At 38.6% G+C, this 23377-nt stretch overlaps 1 protein-coding gene across 3 annotated transcripts; it reads left to right on the top strand.

Annotated features, from left to right (window-relative positions):
* Positions 1 to 18779, top strand: TIAL1 (TIA1 cytotoxic granule associated RNA binding protein like 1). 3 transcript variants are annotated; one of them, XM_063163106.1, is made up of 12 exons: positions 1 to 128; positions 6591 to 6687; positions 9876 to 10025; positions 10322 to 10376; positions 10686 to 10773; positions 12669 to 12744; positions 14644 to 14752; positions 15029 to 15124; positions 15209 to 15293; positions 15585 to 15708; positions 16184 to 16323; positions 17157 to 18779. In XM_063163106.1, the coding sequence occupies exons 1-12, from the start codon at positions 100 to 102 to the stop codon at positions 17272 to 17274; spliced, it is 1167 nt and encodes a 388-aa protein (XP_063019176.1). In that variant the 5' UTR covers positions 1 to 99; the 3' UTR covers positions 17275 to 18779. The 3 variants fall into 3 exon arrangements, with proteins under 3 accessions (XP_063019176.1, XP_063019177.1, XP_063019178.1); XM_063163107.1 differs by having other exon boundaries at positions 6 to 128; positions 9927 to 10025; XM_063163108.1 differs by lacking the exons at positions 1 to 128; positions 6591 to 6687; positions 9876 to 10025; positions 10322 to 10376 and adding an exon at positions 12135 to 12202 and having other exon boundaries at positions 10703 to 10773.
* The last annotated feature ends 4598 nt before the right edge of the window (positions 18780 to 23377 follow it).

Here is a 23377-nt window from a genome sequence, read left to right on the forward strand (position 1 = left end):
CCCGCACCCTCCTCACCTTCCCTTCGCCTCCGTGCGCCGCCGAGCCCCTCCGGCGCTGCCCCCGGGCGCGGCTGCGGAGAGCGGCGCTCGCCCACCATCATGGAAGACGACGGGCAGCCCAGGACCCTGTGAGTGGGGAGGGGGCGGCGGGGTGGACAGCGGGCCCGGGGCGGAGCGGAGCGGGGGCAGGGGTGCGCTCCCGGGGAGCGGGGCCGGGGCCGAGCGGGGGTGCCGGGGGAGCGGAGGGGCCGAGCGGGACGGAGCGTGTGCGGCAGGGCCGGCAGCGGGGTCCGGGCAGGGGGAGCGGGAGCGGAGCGCGGCCCGCACGGAGCCGGCGCCGCGGCGATCCAAGGAAAACGCGGGCGAGGCGCGGCCGGAGGCGGCGTGTAACGGGGTCCGTGCCCGGAGTCTCCGGGGCCCGTCCCCGCGGGGCTGGACCTGCAGGCGGGGGTCCCAAGCCTTCCCCGGGGGGCGCAGGCACCCTCGGGCCCCCCTGCCCGGCGGTGCCGGCGCTGGGAAAGTTCTTTGTGCTGTGCCGGCGGTGGGTGGGATGGGAAAGCGGGAGGGATCGCGCTTCCCTCCAGCGTGTCACGCTGTGCTTCAATAACCGGGTATCGGGCCCAGCAGAGAGGAATAACTGTGTGCTCGCCGAGGCTCTCCCCGCTCTTTAGTCACTCGGTGGATGTCATCCGTTTTCTGTTTGAAAATACAAATTTGAGCGTTTTGGGGTTGCTTGGGTTCTTTTCGCCTTTGCAGATGTGGTTTTGGTGAATTTTCTTTGTCCCGTTGGCTTAAAGGAGGGAGGCTCGCACTTGTGGTTGGGCACTGCAGAGCGGGGGTTTTGTGCTGCTGCTGATTTTCAGCAGTTTCCAGGTTTGCAGAGCAGCTGCCGGAGGGTGTCCGGGGCTCTGGGAGCCGTGCAGCGTTCGGGCTGTCCCTGGAAGAAAGGCAGGCTCATGCTCGGGCTGCCCAGATGACAAAACACAGCTCAGGACTGTGCAAATGAAATCTTTGTCTATTTAGCTTTCAGGACAGTAGCCTTCAGAAAAACTCCCCGAGATAGTCTGGACTGAAGGCCACTCTAAAGAAACTACTGAAACAGAGTAAAATGTATCACAATTCCGTTCTCACTACCAAAATGATGACTTGGCATTTAAGGCTGAGCAAGGCAATTTGTTTTTTTCTCCTTTCTAGGTCTGCAAAAGTTCTTTAAACTCGTTTATATTGTAGTATAAGTACTTAGTCCTTCCTCCCTGAGGTGCATAGTTTGAGTAAGCAGATCTGAAATGCTTTCTGTGTTGATTACCCAAATGATCTGAGTTTGCCTGGCCCTCAGAGCAGACCTAGGTTGAAGTGTTGTTTTGGAATAGGAGGAGGGAAAGAGCAGAGTCACACAGTGTTTTATTCAGTTTTATTTTCAAGGCTCCTTTCTTCATTATTGGCTCTTTTTCTTTCTTTTTAAGAACTGCTATGGTCCCACTAAGTTTTAAGATGTTCTTTTAGTGCTAACAAGTTTAGGTACCACATTGGCCATGGGTCCTTCCCAGGATCACATCCATCAAGGACTGACTTAACCTCTTAGTTAAACAAGAAAAAAATAAATTTGTGCTGAGATGTCTGAACTAGCATCTCTACAGCTGCCCCAAATGGTTTATTGCACACATGTGACTGTTTCATTTGTTAAACTAATAAACAACATGCACATTAATTTCCTAGTAGTTCTGTAGTAACCACAATCACAAAGTTACTTTCCTGTAATTATCTGTAGGCTTTTTGCTTGGAAAACAAAAATTTTGCTGCAGCATTTTTTTCATTTTACCTTCTTGTCCCTAGTTTTTATCTGAAATATCTTTAAATGTAGAATAGCAAGGTGTGTGTTAAAGATTATTGTCCTGAGCACTGCTTTTCGTATAGAACAGTTGTGATCTCATAAATAAAACTCACTGTCCCCCAAGAAGAACAAATAAAAATATTGTTAGTTGAACTTCTAAGTTTTCATTATTTGGTGTATTTGGGGAGGGGGAGGAGGGAGAAAGTGAAGACAAATTGTTTCAGTGGCTGTTTCACCATGTGCAAAAGCACTTGCTTGATAGTGTAAGCAGAACTTTATGAATGTCTTAATTTTTCACTCCTGAAGGAATAAATGAAATCCAAAATCTGTAAATTAGGAAGGAATTTTCTTATTTAACAGTTGCAAGCCAATTTTTTTTACTTATAAAAAGCAAAACATGCTTTACCACTATTCACTCAACATTTATGCCCATCTTAACCAGCTCAGAATAAGGATTGTTCCAATTTGCAGTACTTACAGGGCTGCAATGTTTATTCCAGTCATGATAGGTCTGTCATAAACCTCTAAGAATTCAGAATATTTTCTGAGGCTTAATATAGAATGCTGACACTGTTTGCATTTTTGTTTCTTAACTTTATAGAAATGTGAAGAATAACCTTAGATACTTTCTGCCATAAAACTTTCCAGGAACGGGGGCCCTTCTACATGATTTGTCACATGTCATTTTTTAACTGATCCTAAAATGAGCTGTGAGCTTCTGATTTTTTTTGTTGTTTTTTGTTTTAATAGAACACTTGAAAGCTCTGTTCTCTGTGAGTACTGTTGGATTTCACAGGCTGTATCAAAGTCCTGCTTTTACTTTCAAGTGAAAACTAAACTATCAGGAACCTGATGTGCCGCTAATGTTATCAGTTCTCACAGGCAGCCAGTGAAGTTGCAAAGTTGTACATTCCTGTTAAAGTTTTTAGAAATGTTTTGTGTGATTTGTAGGTGTTCAGGGACTGCTCTGAAGTCACTGCATGCCCCCAGCTGCTCTCTCAGCAGCCTTGCCCTGCTGTATTCCAGGTCTGGAATGTGGATAAGGTGCAGGAGTAAAGCTTCACCCAGATTCCCTTCTCCTGAACTTCCCTTCAGTTCAGCTCTGCACAGGAATGTTGTCTCCTGGAGGAGGCTGCATAGTGGATTATTCTTGGCATCATTTTATTTCCAGTAGCTCACAAGCACTAGGCAGAGTTGCTAGAATTTCCACAGGCTCTTGAGCACATCAATTACCTTATTGCTTATCATAATTTCCTCTTTTAAATATGCAAACTGCCATTTCTTGCCTGTTGCCTGTGTGAGTGAGAAATCAGATTTACTAGCCTCAAGAAAAGGGTGTAAAGGAGTTTTGTGTACCTCAAAGTAGTGGCTGTAAATCTCCCTTTCTTACCTCCCTGTCTAGCATGCAATACAAACCTGTTTGCCTTCAAAAAGAGAGTTTTGCTGCTCAAGCCAAAGAGTTGAGTTCCAAAACTCATTATGGACTGACACATGCCTCTGTGCTCCTTAGATAGTTCTACAACACCTCTGAATTTCAAGTAGTTTGTTATTTGTGTTGTCAGCAGCATTCAGGAGTGTAATAGATAAAAATGTGTGTCAGGACATCTGTCTGGCTGTGGGTTGTTGGGGTTTTTTTGTAGCTGCTCATTAATTGGTGTTTAGGTGCTTCAGGCTTGCAGAAGGGAGCAAACACTGTGGTCTGTGTGCTAAAGGCACAACTTTTGGTGTCCTGTCACATCATCCTAGACCACCTATAAGAGTCACTATTGCCTGTGTGCTAAAGGCACAGCTTTTGGTGTCCTGTCACATCATCCAAGACCACCTGTAAGAGTTTAGTGCTTCTGCCTTGCTGGGTTTCATAACTTTTTAAAAGTTTGCATAATACATCCTCTAGAATGTATCAGTCCAGAAAGGTTGGAATACAGTACAATACGTGTTAGGAGCCTTCTCCTTTCTTGAGGTGTGGTTGTGATAATTCTGATTTCATGAAGTAGAATAGAAGCTGCTGTTGGGTTGCCTCACGTGTAAATGGAGCTGGCAAGGGGAAAGCTGAGCACAGGCTGGCCGTGTGTGGTGGGTGATAAACATCAGCTCAGCCAAGTTTTGTGTTTCCAGGAAGGTGAGGTGTCTGCTCCTGATGTGGTGAATATATTGATTTCTTAGTTCTGTAGTACTCAGGCATTGCCACTGAAGGTGTTTGCTTGTATGTTTTTATTAAAGTCATCTCTAACTGTACTGAAGGAGGTGATGTTACTGCAGTCTGCTTAAAGACACAAAGTAACCATCAAGTCTTACTTTTTAGCATATTGTTTCAAATTTGTAGAGATTTGCATTTCCATGTTTTCCATTTCATTTGAGAGATTGGGGTCTCTCTGGTGTTGTCCTTGCTGCATGAACCTTCACTGTGCAGCATTGTCAGTGGGTGCATTCCTGAACTTTGAGTTTCAGCAACTTGGGAAGGGTGGGAATGCCTCTGACTAATGGTGATACTGTGCACCAAGGCAGTGTTTGTCAGATACATTTAGGGAATTCATGGACCAGTAGGATTTCACATCCCATCAGAATCTAGCAGTCAGGGCGGTCCTGATTTTTGTGAAAAGGCAGCTTGTTTCATAGCTGAGCTTTATGGTGCAACATTCTCACAACTATCTTGCTGAAGGCGTGGTGGTATCAAAAACCCACTTAGTATATCTTAAATATTCTAGCAGTTAGTGTAACTTTCCTTACCTTAGTTGAATGGATGGCTCAGGAATGGCTTTCCCTGGTGTTTTTTCTGTTTTAAATTTTTGTCAGACCAAGTGGAATTCTCCAGCTTGATTTTCAGACTTGTGTTTTCCGAATACATGTTAGTATTATGCAGAAGAGGATGATACTTGTTTTTTTTCTTGTTAATGTTAATTGTATTCCTTACTGTATCTGATTTGCAGTAGAAATAATGTGTTAATTTCTATCAGTGTTTCTGTATCAGTGTGCTGTGAGACTCAGTATTGATGAATACTGCAGCATACAGAGGGAACCAGAACTAGCAATAAACTGACCCTTTTTGTTGGAATTCCTACTGGGATATACTTTTCCCATCTGATTTTAGTAGTATCTTCAAAGGTTAATATTTCCACTAAAAGCTATTAGTGATTTACAATTTATTCTTGGTGAATGATTAACAAAAATTTAGTTAATATTTCAGAAAGAAAGTATGGATAAATGTTTAACTACTAAATTTTCAGGATAGAACTGAGAAGTCAGTGAGATGGACAATTTGTCCTGTAAGGGCTCTTAGAGTTCTGCAGTTTTTAACTTCTCTACTGCAAAGCTTCATAACAATCCTGACTTCTGTCAATGGCTTGTGTTAATTCATCCATATTTAATAAGAAAATAATGAGTACCTGAAGGATTTTAGTGGATGTTCTGTATTCAGGTGGTGCTCCAGAAAGTCACTCTGGGTCCTGTAGCTTTGAAGTCCTGCAGAGAAAGTGCAGAGTTGCCCCATAGCTGCTGAAAGAAGAACACAAACAAACCTGTGTTGATAACGTTGTGTGTTCTGATGGAAACAAACAGTGTCAGTCTGGATGTTGCTGATCCGGATGAAAGTCCAGCTGTCAAACACAATTTACCTTTGAAAAATTTCAAGGGTTGCCTCTCAGAGCAATTTCAGAGCACACCTTTAGTTAACTCAATAAATTTGTCTGTGAGCACTAAGAAAGGCTTGCTCACATTTATGTTCACTGTATTAAGGTCAGGCTGACTTGAGTTTGCAGTTTTATGATGTTCTGTAACTGACCAGAGTGAAATGAGTAAAATGTAAATTCTTTCAACTTCTAAATCACAGAAGATTCTGCTCATCTTACTGGTTGCACTTGAATTCTTTATGCCTTGACAGCCTTGTTTGTGAAGGTGATGAATGTCCCTCTGCTGATGGCTTGTGACATCTGTTACTGTGACAAGCCTTTCTCTCAGCTGATCACTTTGTTTACAATTTGATTACAAATTAGTCACATTGTTAAAAAGAATTTAGTTTTGCATTGAAGAATTTCTCAGCCGTTACTGTGACTTGGTAGATCTAGCACTTTTATCTAAACTTGATAAGTATTTCAAAACTTGGAATTATTTCTCAAGATTTACAAACTAACAAAAATAAAGAAGTCTGGGAGATATTAAAATAACACTGCCAGAATTTTGGGGGGTATTACAAAGGTGGGAGCTGCACAGTGCATTCCTGTGGCAGAATGCTGCATAAATTGCCTTGTCTGTTGCTGAGTGGGCTGCCTTTCCAAATGCTCAGGAGAACAGAAAAGTTGAGTTGGTTGTTTGCAAGGCAGCACAATTTGTCCAGGAGCTGCTCCTGAGCTCATGGCAGTGAGATGTGTGTTTGTACCCAAATTCAGAAGTATTCTTGATGAGATACTCAGTGGGAAGTGAAACTTAAAATATCATTGCCCAGTTGGTTGCTTGTTCTGCACAGCTTTCTTGAGCAATGTTGTTTGTGCTTTTGACATCTCAGTGCCAAGGAAATGATTGGCACCAGGGCTGGGTGTCCAGTGTTGTCTGCATTGAGCTTCACTTCTCAGTTAGCCAATGTTATCATTCAGAAACCACGAGTACTGCATTAAAACAATGAAGTAATTAGTAAATACTGTCTTTAAGATACCTGAAATGTTTTAAAGAGAGATTCTTTATAGTTGTTTAAGTTTTTAAAACCATAATTACATTTTAAAAGATAATTTCTGGTTTAAAATCTTGGTTTTTTTGTTTCCTTGTGTAGCTATGTAGGAAACCTGTCCAGAGATGTGACTGAGGTTCTCATACTTCAGTTATTCAGCCAGATTGGACCATGCAAAAGCTGTAAAATGATAACAGAGGTAAGGCCTTCCACATCTGGGGGGTAGCAAATGTAATGTAACTTTATCCTAAGCTATCCAAAACAAATGGAGTTGAGGGCTTCTTTTGACATTACTGCCAGGGGGTTTCTTTGGGTTGGTTGTGTTTGGCTCTGGGATAACTCTGCAGGACAGAGCTGCTGTGTGCAATCCTGTGCTTTTGCCTGTAGCCCTGACATGGGAATCTTTTCCTTTTATCAGCTGCTGATGAGATTCCACTTTATTTAAAAGATTGTTACCCCTTTGCAGAATCACATTGTTCTGATGATCAGAAACCTTGTTATTTCAAGTGTAATTCATGGCTGTTCTGTACATTTTTCACTTTATTTGAACATGAGCCTCAGTAATTCTTGTCCCTCTTGAATAAATGGTTCTTTGCTATGGATGAAAAGTAAGAAGTCCTTCAAAATAAGTTTGACTCTTCCTCAGCTTTTTCTGCACTAGTTCAAATACCTCTTGTCTGCACTAGTACAAATAGTTCTTGTCTGCACCTGTCTGTTCTTAAATTAATTTTTCCTTGAAGCAAAGTGACAAAATTTCCATAGTATTCCAGATAAAGTCTTTTGCACAGAGTGTTGGTAAGTATTAATGTTTTCTTATCTCCATTGTAAATACTCTGGTACCTTTATGGTTGGCAGCCATTTCTGTGAGCTTTTTGACACATCCCACAAAACTTCTCTCTCCCTGGTATTTTTCCTTCCTTCCTTCTACATTTGTAACTGGTAAGCTTTGAGCAGGCAGGGACCAATCTGAGTTCAGCCAAGTTTAAGCTTTGGTCCTTCATCTCTGGTTTCTGTATACTCTTCATACTTTTTACTACATCTTATGCTTCTTACTAACTTGCAATTACAGATTTCTTGAGGACAGTTACATTAGTTTGTTGTCAGGGCTGTTAATGAAAATATTAAAAGGCAAATCTTGTGACCAGGCTTCTTTAGGAATGCTACCAGAAACTCCCCTGTGGGCTTCTTCTCCTTTCAATGTGTCACACAGCTTGTTTGTTTCTTTGTTTTTAGCTTATCATCAACTTGCTGATTGTTTAATCACTCTCATCTTTGTCTGGACTACTAATTTCCCATGTGACACTTTTCTCTGCTGGATTTGCTTTAAGTTTATTGGGCAAAAATAGCAGAAGGCTGACAGATGACAGTTGTTAGTTCTTCTCTGAAGAAACACTTTTGATTGTCATGTGCTCTACAGGCATAAGGTGCTGCTGCTCCCACCTTTGGCTGGGTGAGAGCTGTTAGCAGCACTTTGGTTTCTTGAGGATCAGGTGAGAAATTCCAACACTTTTACCTTGGTTGAGGCTTTGTGGTTTTAAATCTTTCCATAAGTGAGACATCTTCATGAACAAGTAGATAAACACAAACTGCTGGCAGCTGTTTCAGTGCCACACAGGTGACTGCACTGGGCTGACCTCAGCAGCTGCCAGTGAGCAATCACAGAAGTGCAGATTGGATTCTAGACTGTCACAGGACCCTTCTACAGTGTGTGGTTAACCTGTCCTGGGGACTGTGTCATGGTTAGGTGGTTCTTACATTGTTAGTGCCACCATCACCTTCTAAAAACCTGTGATTTTTCCATTTTAGCAAGATGCATTAAGTCATTCTTCTTTTGTAGAGTATGTGACATGAACACATCAAGTGTTGAAAATTTCAGGTGTTTCTTTTGGGAGTATGTGATACTCAGGCTGCTGGCACAGTATTTGTAGATAATTTGAACATCTAAAGATCTGAGTGTCTGCAAAAGAGATTCAGACAAGTTCTCAGGGCTAAAGAAGACCTCCCTACAGTCTCAAAGTAAGCCTGCACTTCAGCTGAAGCATAAACTGCACCAAATTTCCTAAAGAAGCCTTAAATGTCTTTCCCAAAGTAGTGTGGGAGGAGGGGTGAGTTAAGGCTTTCTTTTTTGGGGCATCTGAGGTGAGTGTGCTTGTAGAGAACTTTGTGAGTGAAACTGTTTTATGATCTCAGGTGCATTTCTCTCATCTGTTCATGGTGCCTCAGTTACAGTCCCCAGGTAGTGACAGTGTGCAGGAGGATGACTTCAGGCTCCCAGACCATTTTAGGTGTATGAAGGCCGTGTGATCCATTCAACTGTTGCATCTTCACAGCTTCACAAGTAGACAGGACTGTGTTTAAGCTCTACAATCCATTTTTAGGGAGAAGGAATGGAATTGTTCAGCAGTGTTAGTGTGTATGGGTTGTCAGAAGTCAAATAGGAATGCTGGAAAAGGCTTCTCTTAGCTTGTGTTACAGCTGTGTTCTACCTGTATGGGGAGGTTGATAGTGGGAATACTGATGCCAGAGCAGTTCCTCTCTGCTAGACCCTTCTCTTTCCATGTGAGAAATAACTTGTTTAGGGTAATATTGGTGTTTCTAGAATTATATTTTATCATTTTGGTCCGTGCACATGCTGCATAGTTAATGGAAATGTTTGGTTAGAGTTTTTGTACTCATTACATCCTGGAGGTAGATCAAATCCAGCGTTCAAGTTGGCATTCTCAACATCCTTTCCACTTGATCAGCTTTTCAGAAAACTCTTCTGTTCTTTGCACTTTATACTCTGCTACATTTATTACTTCAGTGGCCTCTGCCAGTGAGTATTTTTAAAGGTGATTTGTTAGGCCATCCTACAAAAACAGGTTGTACTCAAGGTTAACAGAGTTAACAGTCAATTGATTAGTGTCCTTTTCCCTCAGTCAAACTATTTTGAGTTCTTTTAAAAGCTTATTTCCCAGACATTTGCTATGGCATGTTTCACTTGAGACTGACGCTGAGCAGGTTCCAGGTTGCTGCCTGCTGGTGGTTTTCAGTCAAATAAAAGGAAAGACTTCTTAAGTAGGGCAAGAGAAAATTGGTGAAAATGTGTCTGGGGACTGAACTTCTCTAGCTTTGAGTATATGCATGAAGCAGTTTTTTTCTTTCCTTTCTCCCCCCTTTCCATCCAGTTTGCAGATCACTTTTCTGATCAGTTATTATTAGTTCAGTAAACTTCAGTCCTCATTCAGAGCAAGCTATCCTTCACAAACTGCTAGACCTTTAATAAAAAAATCCCTCTTAGAATTCTTGCATTTAAGTGTAATGTCAAAGGCTATTTCATAAATCTGATGAAATCATTCTGAAAGTTTCTAGCTGTAAGTAATATATTTTCCTGGATTTTCTTCTCAGCAACCCGATAGCAGAAGGGTCAACTCTTCTGTTGGATTTTCTGTTTTGCAGCATACAAGCAATGACCCTTATTGCTTTGTGGAATTTTATGAACACAGAGATGCAGCTGCTGCATTAGCTGCTATGAATGGGAGAAAAATTTTGGGAAAGGTAAGTTGCTCACATGGTAATCATAGATTTAAAGAATATAGATTCGTGTGAAAATATTAATAAAACTGTTGAAGATATTTTACCAAGATTAAATATTGATAGAATAATATTTTAAAAGTATTGATATAAAAAGTAAGTCTTGTTTAGGAAATGTATTATTTGTGATCTTCTATTTATGATGGTGTTTTATATTAAATGATGATTTGTAAATGTTGACAGTTGTAACCCACCCTTGAATGAACTTATAAAATGTAAGAATTGTGTGAATTTATACTAAATCTTATACTTGTTTTCAGGAGGTCAAAGTAAACTGGGCAACAACACCAAGTAGCCAGAAAAAAGATACATCCAGTAAGTAATGTAATGCCACAGTATCCCTTGTACACAAATACTTCACAGAGTGGTAATGATTTATCATAAATGCATTTAAACATAACTTCTCTCCTTCCCATCTAGTGTTTGATAGAATTTTGCAAACTAATTCTTCTGTTTCTGCTTTACAACTGGGGAAAGCGGAGAGGACAGATTAAATTGCTGCTGCTCTTCACATGGAATCCTGAGCGTCCCTGGTTCCCAGAGTGTGTGCAGAGCATCACTTTCTCAGGAGTTGAAACTTTAGATAGCAGTTAAATATTTGATTAGTAAATTATTTATTTGCAGATCACTTCCATGTGTTCGTTGGGGATTTAAGTCCAGAAATAACAACAGAAGACATCAAGTCAGCATTTGCTCCTTTTGGTAAAATATCGTAAGTATCATCATAAACATTTCCATTATCAGTCAGAAAATGTGATAGTGAAAATGTGTTTCTAAGCTGAAATGTTATTTCTTATCTTTTGAGATAATTTTTCTGCTGTTCATTTCCTTGTGGTGGGTGGGTGGGCAGTAAAGAGGGGTTGTATCTCAGTGTGTTTCACAATGTAAATGCAGTAATGTAATTGTGCTCTGGTTTGCTGAAAGCAATGTGCTTTTAACCTAATTTATATGCTAATGTCCTTCAACCTTTTATTAAAATTTAATTACTGCTCTAAGTGTGATTTTTTTGCTGTTGAGAATGTGTACAGAGTAGTGACTTGACATACTATATATATTGTATCCTGGGTGTGTTTTATGTGCATTTTTGCTGCATTTCATAGGCAGTGTGGAAAACTGGGCAATTGAAATCTAATTCTATAAAGCAGCTGGTTAATAACTTGGGAATGTTTTGAAAAAGCTAATATTTATGAGAATGAAATCTGGTGTTTTGGATGATAATGGGATGAATTACAATTATAATACCTTAAATGAAAGAATGGTGGCTTTACAATATGTGCACATTTCTGCCAGTTAAGAGAATGTTTCTTTAAACTTCTCTTGGACAATTCAGGTGATCCTAAATCACCTGGTGTTCTAATTGAACAGATTTAACATTGCAAAATCCTTGAGAGTGCTAAAGTATAAATGTCCTAAAGAGTACTGCTACAAAAAAAGGCTGTTAATCTTTTATCAGTTTATAAAAATCAAAGTTGCACATGAAGGTTTTTGTACTACTTTACAGGAATATGTTTCTAAGAACAAAATTCTTATTTTTCTCTTGTTCTGTACGCATATTTTTAAATGAATCATAAATCTTATTTCTTACCTCTGCTGTTTTGTTTACTTTGCTTTTTGTCTCTTAATGTGGTAAGTAGTACTGTTTTAAAAATCAATTTAAAAAGAATAATTCAGGTTTCTGTTTCTCAATCTATATTTATACCTGAGACCTGCAGTTTTTCTAAAGTCCAAGTCACAATTAAAAGTAATAGCATTCTGGTTATTTTGCAGAATTGCTCATAAGAATGGACAGGATCTTGAAGGCTAACTGCAAGGAACTGTGCACACTGGAACTCAGTTGTAGATTTTTTCTCATTTCTATTTATTCTTATTATACATTATTTATATATACATATTTTAGTATTTACATTTTAACATTCTATTATTCAGTGCAGTTCTATATTTCCAATCATTTTAACTTACTCACTAAAATTTCTGTGTAAATTTGTTGTTTTCGTACTGGTGTGCTTAGCATTGTTGTTAGTTTTATTCTCCTTTCTTAAATTTCTGAAAATGTCAATTTTTCAAAATTTACAGCTACCCAAACTCCAAAATGATGGTAGAGAATTGACCAAGAAAAATAAAGAAATCTGTTAACAGGCCATGTATGCCTTTTAATTCCTATTTTTTCCTCTTTTTCGATTTTTTTAATATTTCATATATTTTGTATCACTAGGCAGAAGACATTTAACTATTTAGAAAATGCATGGTAAATTAGATAGAATTGTTACAGTAATTTATAGAACAGTAAACCTTAGAGGACCCTAGCCAATAGAATATTAGAAAAGGAAACTTTGTTTCTCTTATACTTCAAATTTGAACATTCTAGTTATAGCCAGTATAGGTTATGTGCATAGGTTGCATGTTTATTACATGTTATTTTTTTTGTCCTACTGCTTTTTTCTAACAGGTAAAGAAGCAATAGGGAGAGTTCAGGAATGACTGTAGTTTTAGGGCTAACTGAATTTATAAGAAAAAATTATGCTCACAATACAGTGTGTGTGGTTCCTTTTAGTTTTTATTTTGCAGGTTATCAATACTACCCTCATATAGCTGTCCTTCTTTTCACAGGGATGCACGGGTAGTTAAAGATATGGCAACTGGAAAGTCAAAAGGCTATGGTTTTGTATCTTTTTATAACAAACTGGTGAGTAATCACAATGGAGGTTTAAAATAGTTCCTGTTTTCCATTTTTAGTTTTTGCCTGTTTATGTATTCACTGTTTATTAGACTTCACCCAGGGAAGCAAATTTACATGTACAGGAGCTGGATGTATGTTTAAGACAATGTGGGGAAACTGTGAATAATTTTCCTTAAATATTTTGCATAGGGAAAACTCACAGTTTCAGGATTTTAGGCATATAAAGCCTGTGTAGTCAGAAGTCCTAAATGTCAGATCTCTGGAGCTGTCCTAATCAGAGAAAAAATTTTAATTTCCTCAGATTTGCCAATGCCATAAGATGCTGCAATTGAATGCCTTGATTTAGTGTTTTTCCAGTTGCAATTTCTTTGTTCTGTTTTATGGCTGAAAAGGCAAGAACCCCTCTTCCCTTATCATACAGCTGTTTGGTTCCTGTGACCAAGGGGGAACTGTAACAGTCATGGAATTAAAGTTACTGGATTCTTTTTAGACTGAGCCATAAAAACTCCAGTTTGAAATTAGTATTCATCCTACAAAATTAATGGATTAATTCTAAACACATTACTAAAAAGTACTCTAAATTTCATGTCCTGTTTGCTGTTCATTGCCACAGCAGCTGCACCTGTAGGGTTATGGTGTGACAGTCCAGAGCTGGTACTTTAAGGCCCATTTTTCAGAATCTATCATTCTGCTGGATTTGGGGAAGTGGGATGTGCTCCCAGACTTCCAGGCTGAGCTCTTAATGCATAACACAGTTCAGAGAAAATGGAACTCCTGCATTGGACTGCATCAGTTATGGCCTGAGCTCTGTTCATTTTTGTCTCAGCTGTGATCCTCAAGCAGGATAGCAGCAAGATTGATCAGAGAGTGTTTCCTTTCCTAGTCAGTTCATTGTGCATTCACCATGTTTTAGGAGCCAAGGGTGCTTGAATCAATTGGGGTGTTTCATTGTCTGGGGATTTGGTTTTATCATTTAGATTGAGTTTTTTCTTTTCTTATTGGTCATCTTTTGTAATTTCATTTTTGTATTTCTGTGTTTTCAAAATGAATACTCAATATAATTAAAACCTAGAAAATCAAGGTCCTGAGTTTGAGAAGAGAATTCTAGTTGGGAGCAGCTCACCTTTAACTTGTCCACGTTTTCTTTGTCCCTTGTGCTTGGCAGTTTTTTTCCTTAAGCTTTGTGCTCTTGGAAAAGCATTTCAAATGTGCACTAACTGTATGCTCTACCTGTCTTCTTCCAAAGTAATTGGGAGACAAATTGCTTCTTGCAGCTGTTAGCAAACTTACCCTTGCTTATCAGATGTTTCTGCTTACACTGGGAGCTAAAGATTGTCTTCAGTTTCATGTTCAGGATAAAAAGTGGGCTATGGATTCTCATGTGTGTTCATGCAATGACTTTAACGTGTAGAGAACTTACAAAGCATCTGTTGCACACCTCCAGGAAGCAAAAGAAGCATTTAGTGATAATTATTTTATTTCAGTGATTGGTTCTGACATCTGTGTGACCTTCCCACTTTTTTGGGCAGCTTTTGAACACTCTAATGCAGATGCTTGTGTAGTGTGTGTGTATATGGTATAAATGTGTGTGTGTACATGTATGTATACAGGTAGTATATATTTAGGTAGTATATATGTATATATGATTGCAGTTGGCTTTTATCCTGTGTAGAAAATGGGTGGGAGGAAGTTTTTACCAAATGACTTCTGAGGGCCTTCTCTGTAACCAGTTCCCTTCATGTTAATTGATGTTTGTCTGCTTACTATGATTGTTCAGAATTTCATACTCTTCTTAGTACTGTTACTGGTTTTGTCAGTGGAATTAACTGATAACCAAGTCTTGGGAGTAGATTTGTACATGATTTTTGTTTGGAAGTGCTACAATCTCTGTTTTAATCTTTGCAGGATGCAGAAAATGCTATTGTACACATGGGAGGCCAGTGGTTGGGAGGCCGCCAGATCAGAACTAACTGGGCAACAAGGAAACCACCAGCCCCTAAAAGTACACAAGAAAGTAAGAGCTTCATGTCATGCTGTGTTGTGTTTGCTGTCTTTTCACTGTAAAGTGGGAGAATAAAACATAAGCCAAAATCATGTCATTTAAATCACATATTAGCTTGCCTTCCAGATCTTGATTAGATTTTTTGGTGTGTTGTATCAGCATAGTAATAAAATATTGAATGTGTTTGTTAATAATATATTTGTTAAATGTGAAATTCATGCTTGTGTGTGAGGTAAGTGTCTAGGTTACTGTCAGCCCACTGCTGAAAACCAGCCTTTCTCTTTACAGATAATACAAAACAATTGAGATTTGAAGATGTAGTAAATCAGTCAAGTCCAAAAAATTGTACTGTGTACTGTGGAGGAATTGCCTCGGGGCTAACAGGTATGAAGTGTTCTCTTATTTTTTATTATTGAAACTTTTTGGACACCAGGATGGTTACTAACTCAGCAATATCTTATGTTGTAGATCAGCTTATGAGACAGACTTTTTCACCCTTTGGACAGATTATGGAAATAAGGGTGTTTCCAGAAAAAGGTTACTCATTTGTCAGGTATGGACAGAGAAAACAAAATCTCTGGGTCTGTGCTTGTAGTAACACTTCATTTCTCTGTAATTTCACTTGATTGAACTTGTCCTGATACAACAAAATCTGTCACCGTATATTCATAAAATAATTTGGAACTTGTAAAAAGGGCCACCAACATTTTTACCTGAGAAGATGAATGTTTGTGAAAGCAGATGTTTTTCTCTGGATTTCCTGTATGTATGGAATCACTGTTTTTTAAGTAATCAGGTGGAAGTTCTGTAAAACATAACATTGGTTTGTTTTTACATTTTATAGGTTTTCAACCCATGAAAGTGCAGCACATGCTATTGTTTCAGTTAATGGAACCACAATTGAAGGACATGTTGTTAAATGTTATTGGGGTAAAGAATCCCCTGATATGACTAAAAACTTCCAACAGGTAACTGTACCTAACCTTTTCTTTTATTCCAAAAGCAATTGTGTTTATACCTGTAATGACTTCCCAGTTATAATGGCTAAATTTTGTGGTGGAGTTCTTATGAAATTCCATGTTCTGTCTCAGTTATGTTCCAGTTCATCAAATTGGGCTAGTGATTTTGATGGAATATCTGTTACTGTCTTCTGGATATGATCCAAGATAGGGAGAAACTTTGAGGTAATTTTAATTCTTGCTGTTTTGCTAACTGCAGATTAGGTGGCTGTCCAACCAAATAGTCTTTGGGGTTTCAAGCACACACAAATAAATTTTTCAGTACAAGAATCTAATTAAGTCATAGTGACATCTTATTTTTCAGATCTCATTATTGCTTGTTTTAGCTCTCTGAGTGATATAGCCAAAACTTTGCCTTCAGCAGCACAAATGCAAAATAAACCATCTCTAGAAGCTGAAGTACAATGGATTATTCTTTCTGCAGGTGGATTACAGTCAGTGGGGACAATGGAGCCAAGTATATGGAAACCCACAGCAGTATGGGCAATATATGGCTAATGGGTGGCAAGTACCATCATATGGAATGTATGGCCAAGCATGGAATCAACAGGGTTTTGGAGTAGAGTGAGTATATTTAATTTTTTTAGAATATTCCAAGGATGCTGTAGCTTAAGTTTCAGGCTCATTTGGGTCAAGGATTGCACAAGGTTTCAAACTTTAGGGGGATTCCTGTGTGCTTAAAAGTTTATGTTGAGTGCTTGCCATGAGCAGATACTGGGGTGAGTGCTCTGACTTGTACCTGATGGCACATTTTCTGTGTGATGGAGGCCCAGAGACCACCCAATGTTTGGAAAAGTTTTGGGTGGTGTTTTTGTCTGGTATCTAAATCTGTTCTGGGTTCTGACTTGAGGTGGTGAGTCTGAGCCAGGAGCCTGGGTATTTGCCTATAGGGAGAGAAGGAACACAGACCCTTGAACTTGTGCAGTTTCAGAATTTGGGTGGGCTTTCAATAATGGAGTTTTTCAATAAAACTCTTTTGTTTTAACATAATTCTGAAATAACTTGTTTGCCTAGTTCTTCATTATCTGGTGCCAGTTAAACATATTAAGCCCTGATAGACCTCTCACTGGTGTTCATGCCCATGAGGTATTGGGTATTTCTTGCATTTCTGCATCACTGATGTTGAGTTCCAGCCACCTGTGTGTGTTCATGCCTTGGGAGGCAGATGCCATATCCAACTGGTACCCAAGGTTTGTGGGGTTTTTTTCTCCTTTGTTCTTCAAAAGCTCATGATATTTTCAGGAATCACATGTTGTAGAGCTTAACCTGAATTACTCATTAAAAAGAAGAAATTGTTCTATTTTGATACAAGTAGTTGTGTAGGAAGTATGTTTTTATATATATTTTTTTCAAGTTGCTTTTCCCCACTGTTTTTAACCATCCTGTTTCTTTTTAAGCCAATCTCCATCTGCTGCCTGGATGGGTGGATTTGGTGCTCAACCTGCCCAGGGACAAGGTGCTCCTGTAATACCTAACCAAGCTGGATATGGTATGGCAAGCTACCAAACACAGTGAGCTGGGACTCTGTTTAAAAGTGTGTATTTCATGATAGGCTGCAGTTTCCAGTGACATTCTGAAGACTGGAATGTAGACAATGAAAAAACAAAAGAAAATATTTATTTTAAAAATGGAAATGTTTGGAACCTTTAGCACAGCTTTGCTTTGGTGAAGGACACAAATGTCTTCTAGTTCTGCCTTTTTAAGTTTTTGTTCATGATGGATATGAACATGTTTTTCTTTGTGTACAAAACTTAAAAATAAAGTCAATAAAGACAATTCTGACTACAAATTTTGATATAGTAGGAGAAATGGCTAATGAATTTGATTTTGAGGTTACCATTCCTTTTTTTTTTTTTTTTTTTTTGTTTTGTCTTCAGTGTTTTATATCATTGTGCTTTTAAGAGAAATGACGTTGAAAAACAGGGAGTTGCTTTTAGTTGAACACACATCCTGAAATAAACTGTGGACCAATCACTACAACCTGCAAGACAGTATTGAGTTTTCAAGAAACCTATGGACATAGCTCAAAGTATATGTAGGTCTTGGAAGAATTTTTTAAAAAAATATTTAATTTTTCTACATGCTTACAGAAAACAGCTGATACAATGAACAGTTCAGTCTGAGATGAAAAACAGTACTGTCTGAGAAATTTCACATAACTTTTACTGTCCACATTCAGGCACATGTTGAAACTTTCAGAGCTGGTTTGCTTGTTAAAACTCTAGTAGTTTACATTTAATTTTGAGAAGTAAAAGTGTTTTTACAAGTATGTTGTTTGTATTCAAATCAGACAGTCATACTTGGGCTTTTACATAAAGTTTGAAGGCTACACATTGTAAATATTTCATAATTACAGTGTTTCAAAAGCATGCTCAAACATAGAAGTAGCAATGTAATTATTCAAAGTAATACTTAATATACCCTACTGCTTTAAATGCAGTAGATTGACAAGAATGTGCAAGACTGACATTTCCAAAGTTGGCTATTATGTAAAGTTACATAAAGAACTATAACAAAGAGCCTTAATTTTAATTTCATAAATCTTTAATGCATCACCTTTTTGTCATTAGAAATACAAATTTTTTGCTTTACATTATTTGGTATGTAAATACCTTGGTTAACAACCTTGTAAACCTATTTCAAGGTTATTATAAGTTGTATAGTATCTTGAGTGTTTTGAAAAATCTTGATGTTTTTTAAGTCTAGAAATATTTTGCCCAAGAATTTTTTAACAAGATTGTTAAAAACATCTTATTTTAGAGAATATTCAATGTGCCATTTGGTAAATGGAGATGCAGTTGAAACAGTACACTGAGTTGTGACTTATTTTTAATTAAAGTTTTTGTCTTTATGGATGGTTTGCATGTGATGAACTTGTACAGAGGCTGGGTTGTTTGTGTACTGAGTGTGTAAATGGATAAATCATGAAGATGTTTAAATGGTATACTTGGGTTATTTCTGAATTATTTTATGGATACATTGATATAAACTGCCTCAATAAATTTGAAGTTGAAAATGAATGTAAGTTAGATATAAGTAATGTGTCCTCCCTGTGACAGCTAGAGGGTGCAAATGCCTCAGCTGTCATCTGGAATGCTGAGGCAGGCACGGTTGGAAGGGAAGGAATAGGATTTGCAGTGGTAGCTCAGTGCAGCAAACTTGCATTTAAAAAGAAACAGAACTTTTGGTTTGTAGAGATGATAGTTCTGAGTGTCTGAGCAGCTGTGTATTTTCTCTGTTTCTGGCCATGCAGGTGTTGCGAGGTAGAGTAGTCTGTTTTGAAATGGAGATTTGCAGTTGTGTTAAACCCAGCCAGGTTGTGCAAATAACTACACTTGTTGCTGTAGCAAATCACATGAGGGTTTTCTTTCCTCCTCTTTTATTGATGTGTGAAGTAGTACCTTGACTTTTAGATCAGGTTGAGAGTGAGATGTGCTGGAAGAGCAGTTTAGTCAGTTGGCTCAGCTGCACCAGAGGTGACTCTGGGCCAATGCATGCAATAATGACTGAGGTTAGTGTGGAACCACGAGTGCTCGTGCTGGCAGAGTTGGCCCTTTTATCTCCTTTTCTCCTTTATGGTATCTGTAGTGTCTTTCCACTCAAGATAGGAATCTTTGCCTCCAGGACTCTTGTTTTTCTATACATTTTGTACATATGTGTATATCTACGCGAGGATCGGCCTATACATTGTAGTTTGGGAAAACCTCACAAGTAAGTCTGTGCTTTTGTTACACTCAGCTGGTTTAAAAAGTCACGAGTCTGTAGAGATATGAATTGTGAGTTCCTTTAGGATTTCTTAGACTTCACTTGAAATCTGGGGTTTCTACATCCTCCTAGGTGTTTGCCATATGGCTGTTCTGGGTGCATGCTGGTGTGGAGGCAGTTTGTTCTTTAGGCACTACTGAAGATGTAGATGATGCAAGTACATTGCCACATAAATGCCCATATAAATGGGTGTGAGATTAAGGCAGTGATCTTTCAGGTCTCAATGTGTAGATCACTTTAAATCTGATTATTTAATATGCCTGCTGTAGAGCTGGGCCGTACCTGACCTGTATTTCAGGATGAAAGATAGGATATACCTTCTGATTTAAGTCTTTTGTCATTGATTTTTATACAGCTTTTCTGTAATGGTGATATTTCTTCGCAGACTGCTCAAGGTGTGGGGGTCTCCAGTGTCCTTTAATGTTTCTCTAGCACTGCGAGGAGGAGTTGTAAATTAGATTGCTTTTTACTCAGTAGCATCCATAAATGCATCACTGACAATTTTTTGGCACCAAAGAGCCTCTTGCACCATACTGCTTTTATGAGTGACACTTACACTGTTGTAATTTCTCTTAACTACAGAAATTGACCACTACCTAACCCTTACCACTAGAATTTGGATTTCAGAAACACTGATTTATTATGGCTTAAGTTGATGCGTGCAACCTGAACCAAGGTTGTAATCTGCTTTTGCAGAAAATGTTCAATAAAAATGGAACATGATAAAGGGCTTATCCTGTATTTGTCATCTGTCAAAGCATTGTCCCTCTTTGCTGTAAAACTGACAACAGGCAGACAAGGCTGAACTTGTAAACTATGCACTTGCAACCATGTAAAAGATGTTTTATTTAAAAATTTTTCCTACAAAATCATTTTGTATTTTGCAGAGTTGCAGTAGTAAGGCTGTAAATCTAAGGTTACGTGTGTAGCTTCTCATCAATCCTGCCTCCTTGTGTATATTTGCTAACAGTTTTTAGACATACCTGCAGAACCTTCTTCTTACTAAGATAACTTCATGAGAAGTGATTCACTGTACCAGAACCATTGCCTTCATTTCACTCAAAAAAGTCTCACAGTGAAAAAGGCTTAGTTTTGCAGAAAAATAGTGATTTGTTTTTCTTGTGTTTGTACACAAGGAAGCAGACTTAAACTGTATGGACATGATTAGTGTCTGATACTTCTTAATTATCTGACTGTTTTTGAACAAGGGCACAAGTGTTTGTTTTAATCACGTGAAACTGTTTCCTGGTCAGCAATAAAAGATTTTGTTGCACTGTTCTTACATTGCAAGATACAGGCAATCTTTTGTTCAGTATACTTCCAAAAAATGGATGGGGTTTGTGAAGAACTGCCTTGTTCCAGCTTGAAGTTTCATATATAGATATAATCTGGGATCTGGATTGCGGCTGTAAGAGCAAAAGAAAGTTCTCTTGAAAGTTGAGTGAGAATTTATTTGTTCTGATCACATGTGGTGCCTATCCCACATTGATAAATTTAAGGGTTTCACTATGTAATGACGTTTCTGTTCATAAAAAGGCAACTGCAAGGCAGTAGCTTCTGGGAAGGTCTTTGGTGTGTTTCATTTCAGCTGACTTCTATGAATCCAGTTGATTGTTTAAAAAAACCCTTAAAAGTTGTCGTGTTTTTCAATATCACATGGATAAAATCCCATCCTGCTGTACCATAATTTCAAATCAAAGAAAATGCTGAAGTGTTTACTGAATGTTTTACTTGAAAAAGAAACAGGACTTCATGTTGACAAGTGAACACTGATTGTGTTGTCCTTCTGAGGCTGTGTGCTGATGTGGATCATGGATGTGTGAATGACATGCTCTGCTCACTGACATTTCAAGGATAATGACTCAGAACTTTAATTTGACATCAGTAATGATTATTTGAATACAAGTTATTCTTGCTTAAATACACAGCTCCCTGTGCTTTGATTAAAGCTGATCAGAATCTTACTGGTTATTAAAGTATTCTTGATATGCTGTAGAAAGAAACATGGCTTTGCCTTCTATCTTAGTGTTGAAGCTGTCAATAAGACATCAGAGTTGCACACTGTTTTTTGTTTAGAAGAAAAACACTTAATGCATTTGTCAGGGAATTCAGTGTAAACTGACTTTTCTGTACTGATGGGTGATGGTGTTTGAATGTTTCCCTTCTGAAACAGTGGCTCAGTTACCATTCCTTGCATGAACCTGGCTCTCACAGATCCCACATTCTCAGCAGCTCTTTCCCAGCTGCTGGTGTGGAAGGGAGGAGGAGGAGGATGGTGCCAATGGGTGGTACAGCCCAGTCAGCGTGCCTGGTGCAGTAGTGCCAAGGCAGACTATCAAACACATTTAACATCACAACAGGTTTGCATGGACACTGCAGTACCCCCAAAGGTTGTGACCATTCAGACACAAACTTGCTTTATCTGCTTGCTTCAAATAACGTGGCTTTAAAATTACAAAAGTAGAAACCACATAGCTTCTTTGGTTCCTCACAAAATAGGTGCATATTAAACAGCCAACTAGAACACTGAAGGTGACTAAACAAAGGAAATTGTGTTAAGCATCAGAATTTGTAACTTTTGCTTAATGCAGCTTGGCATTCTGTTGCGTGTCTGTATTGACCTTTTTGTTTTTATAACAAGTAGTTTCAGATACGCATAGCTGCTTGTTGAACATCTTCCCATGCTTGACAACTTCTGGAACAGGGATAAGAACTGAATAAGAATTGTAGGTCTACCACATGAAACACTGGATAATGCTCACATTTCCTGGATGGAAATTGACTTAGTAGAGCCAACTCTGTAAAAGTGTAAATATCACAGGGGATGATGAAAAGCTGCTGTCCTCCATTTGAGTAGCTAGTTCTTTGACCTTAATAAATGAGGAATTATTACTGGGCTGCTGTTCCATGAAAAATGCTCTTCATGGGTTTTTGTTCCTTTCAATGGGGCAGGTTTTTTCACTCCACAAATGATTTGTTTCCTTTCATGCTGGGTTGTCAAGCGTGATGGGAAAGACTAATTGTTAATATTTATTGTTTATTCTAAATCTTCCAACTCAGGTACTGACTGAGGGGAAAGTTACCCTCTTAGTTATTAACAGGACTATTTAATTTAACAGGACTATTTAATTTTGCAATATAGCTTTGTAGAACCATTTCTACTTGAGTTTTACTTGCACCAGAAAGCACAAGGAGTCTACACAAATAGACCTTGGACTCAACTGCTTCGAGCTGCTGTTCCATCCTACAGCTGCTGCACCAGATCTCGTTGCACAGTCAAAGGCTGGAAACATTTATGCCTTGCTCCTTTCTTTGGTAAATTGCAAAGCTTGTGTTCTGTACAGAATAAATCTCTTCTGAATATTTGCAAATACTCAGAGAAAGCTGAGGTGCAGTGTTTTCTGAACTCTTGCTATTTTGGTGTGAATTGGGGCTTCTTTCATTTACAGGTACATGCTGTGGTTTTGTAGGAGCAATTTGTGTTTGTGACATTAGCTAGAAACGTGGCTCTTTTCAGACTTCAGAAAAATAAAATGCGAATGTTTCTAGGATACTATTCCAAAGTGAATCTTGCCTCCTACTTGGATTTATGTATTCTATGGAACAAGGGTATGAAGCTCCAGAAACATGTTTCAAATCACTCATAATGGATATTTTCATAAGGTAATAAATCTATATAAACTTGAAGTATACATATAACAAGATCTTGACATGTATTGCTGATACATTTTGAAATGTTCAATACCTGAGGTCAGAGGACCAGCAGCTATTGCTGAATGTATGCTGCATTTTGAAGACTTCAGGCCAATTCACAAGGTGATGCTGTGTTCACATTGCCTTCTGAAAGAGTTCC

Source organism: Melospiza melodia, chromosome 9, assembly GCF_035770615.1.
Source record: "Melospiza melodia melodia isolate bMelMel2 chromosome 9, bMelMel2.pri, whole genome shotgun sequence".
Lineage (NCBI taxonomy): Eukaryota > Metazoa > Chordata > Aves > Passeriformes > Passerellidae > Melospiza > Melospiza melodia.

Excerpts from the sequence above, each read along its gene's own strand:
- TIAL1 (XM_063163106.1), top strand. The coding sequence starts at position 100 with ATGGAAGACGACGGGCAGCCCAGGACCCT. Across the intron at positions 6,688-9,875 it reads GCTGTAAAATGATAACAGAG|CAACCCGATAGCAGAAGGGT; the intron begins GTAAGGCCTTCC and ends TTTTCTTCTCAG. Across the intron at positions 10,026-10,321 it reads GGAGAAAAATTTTGGGAAAG|GAGGTCAAAGTAAACTGGGC; the intron begins GTAAGTTGCTCA and ends ACTTGTTTTCAG.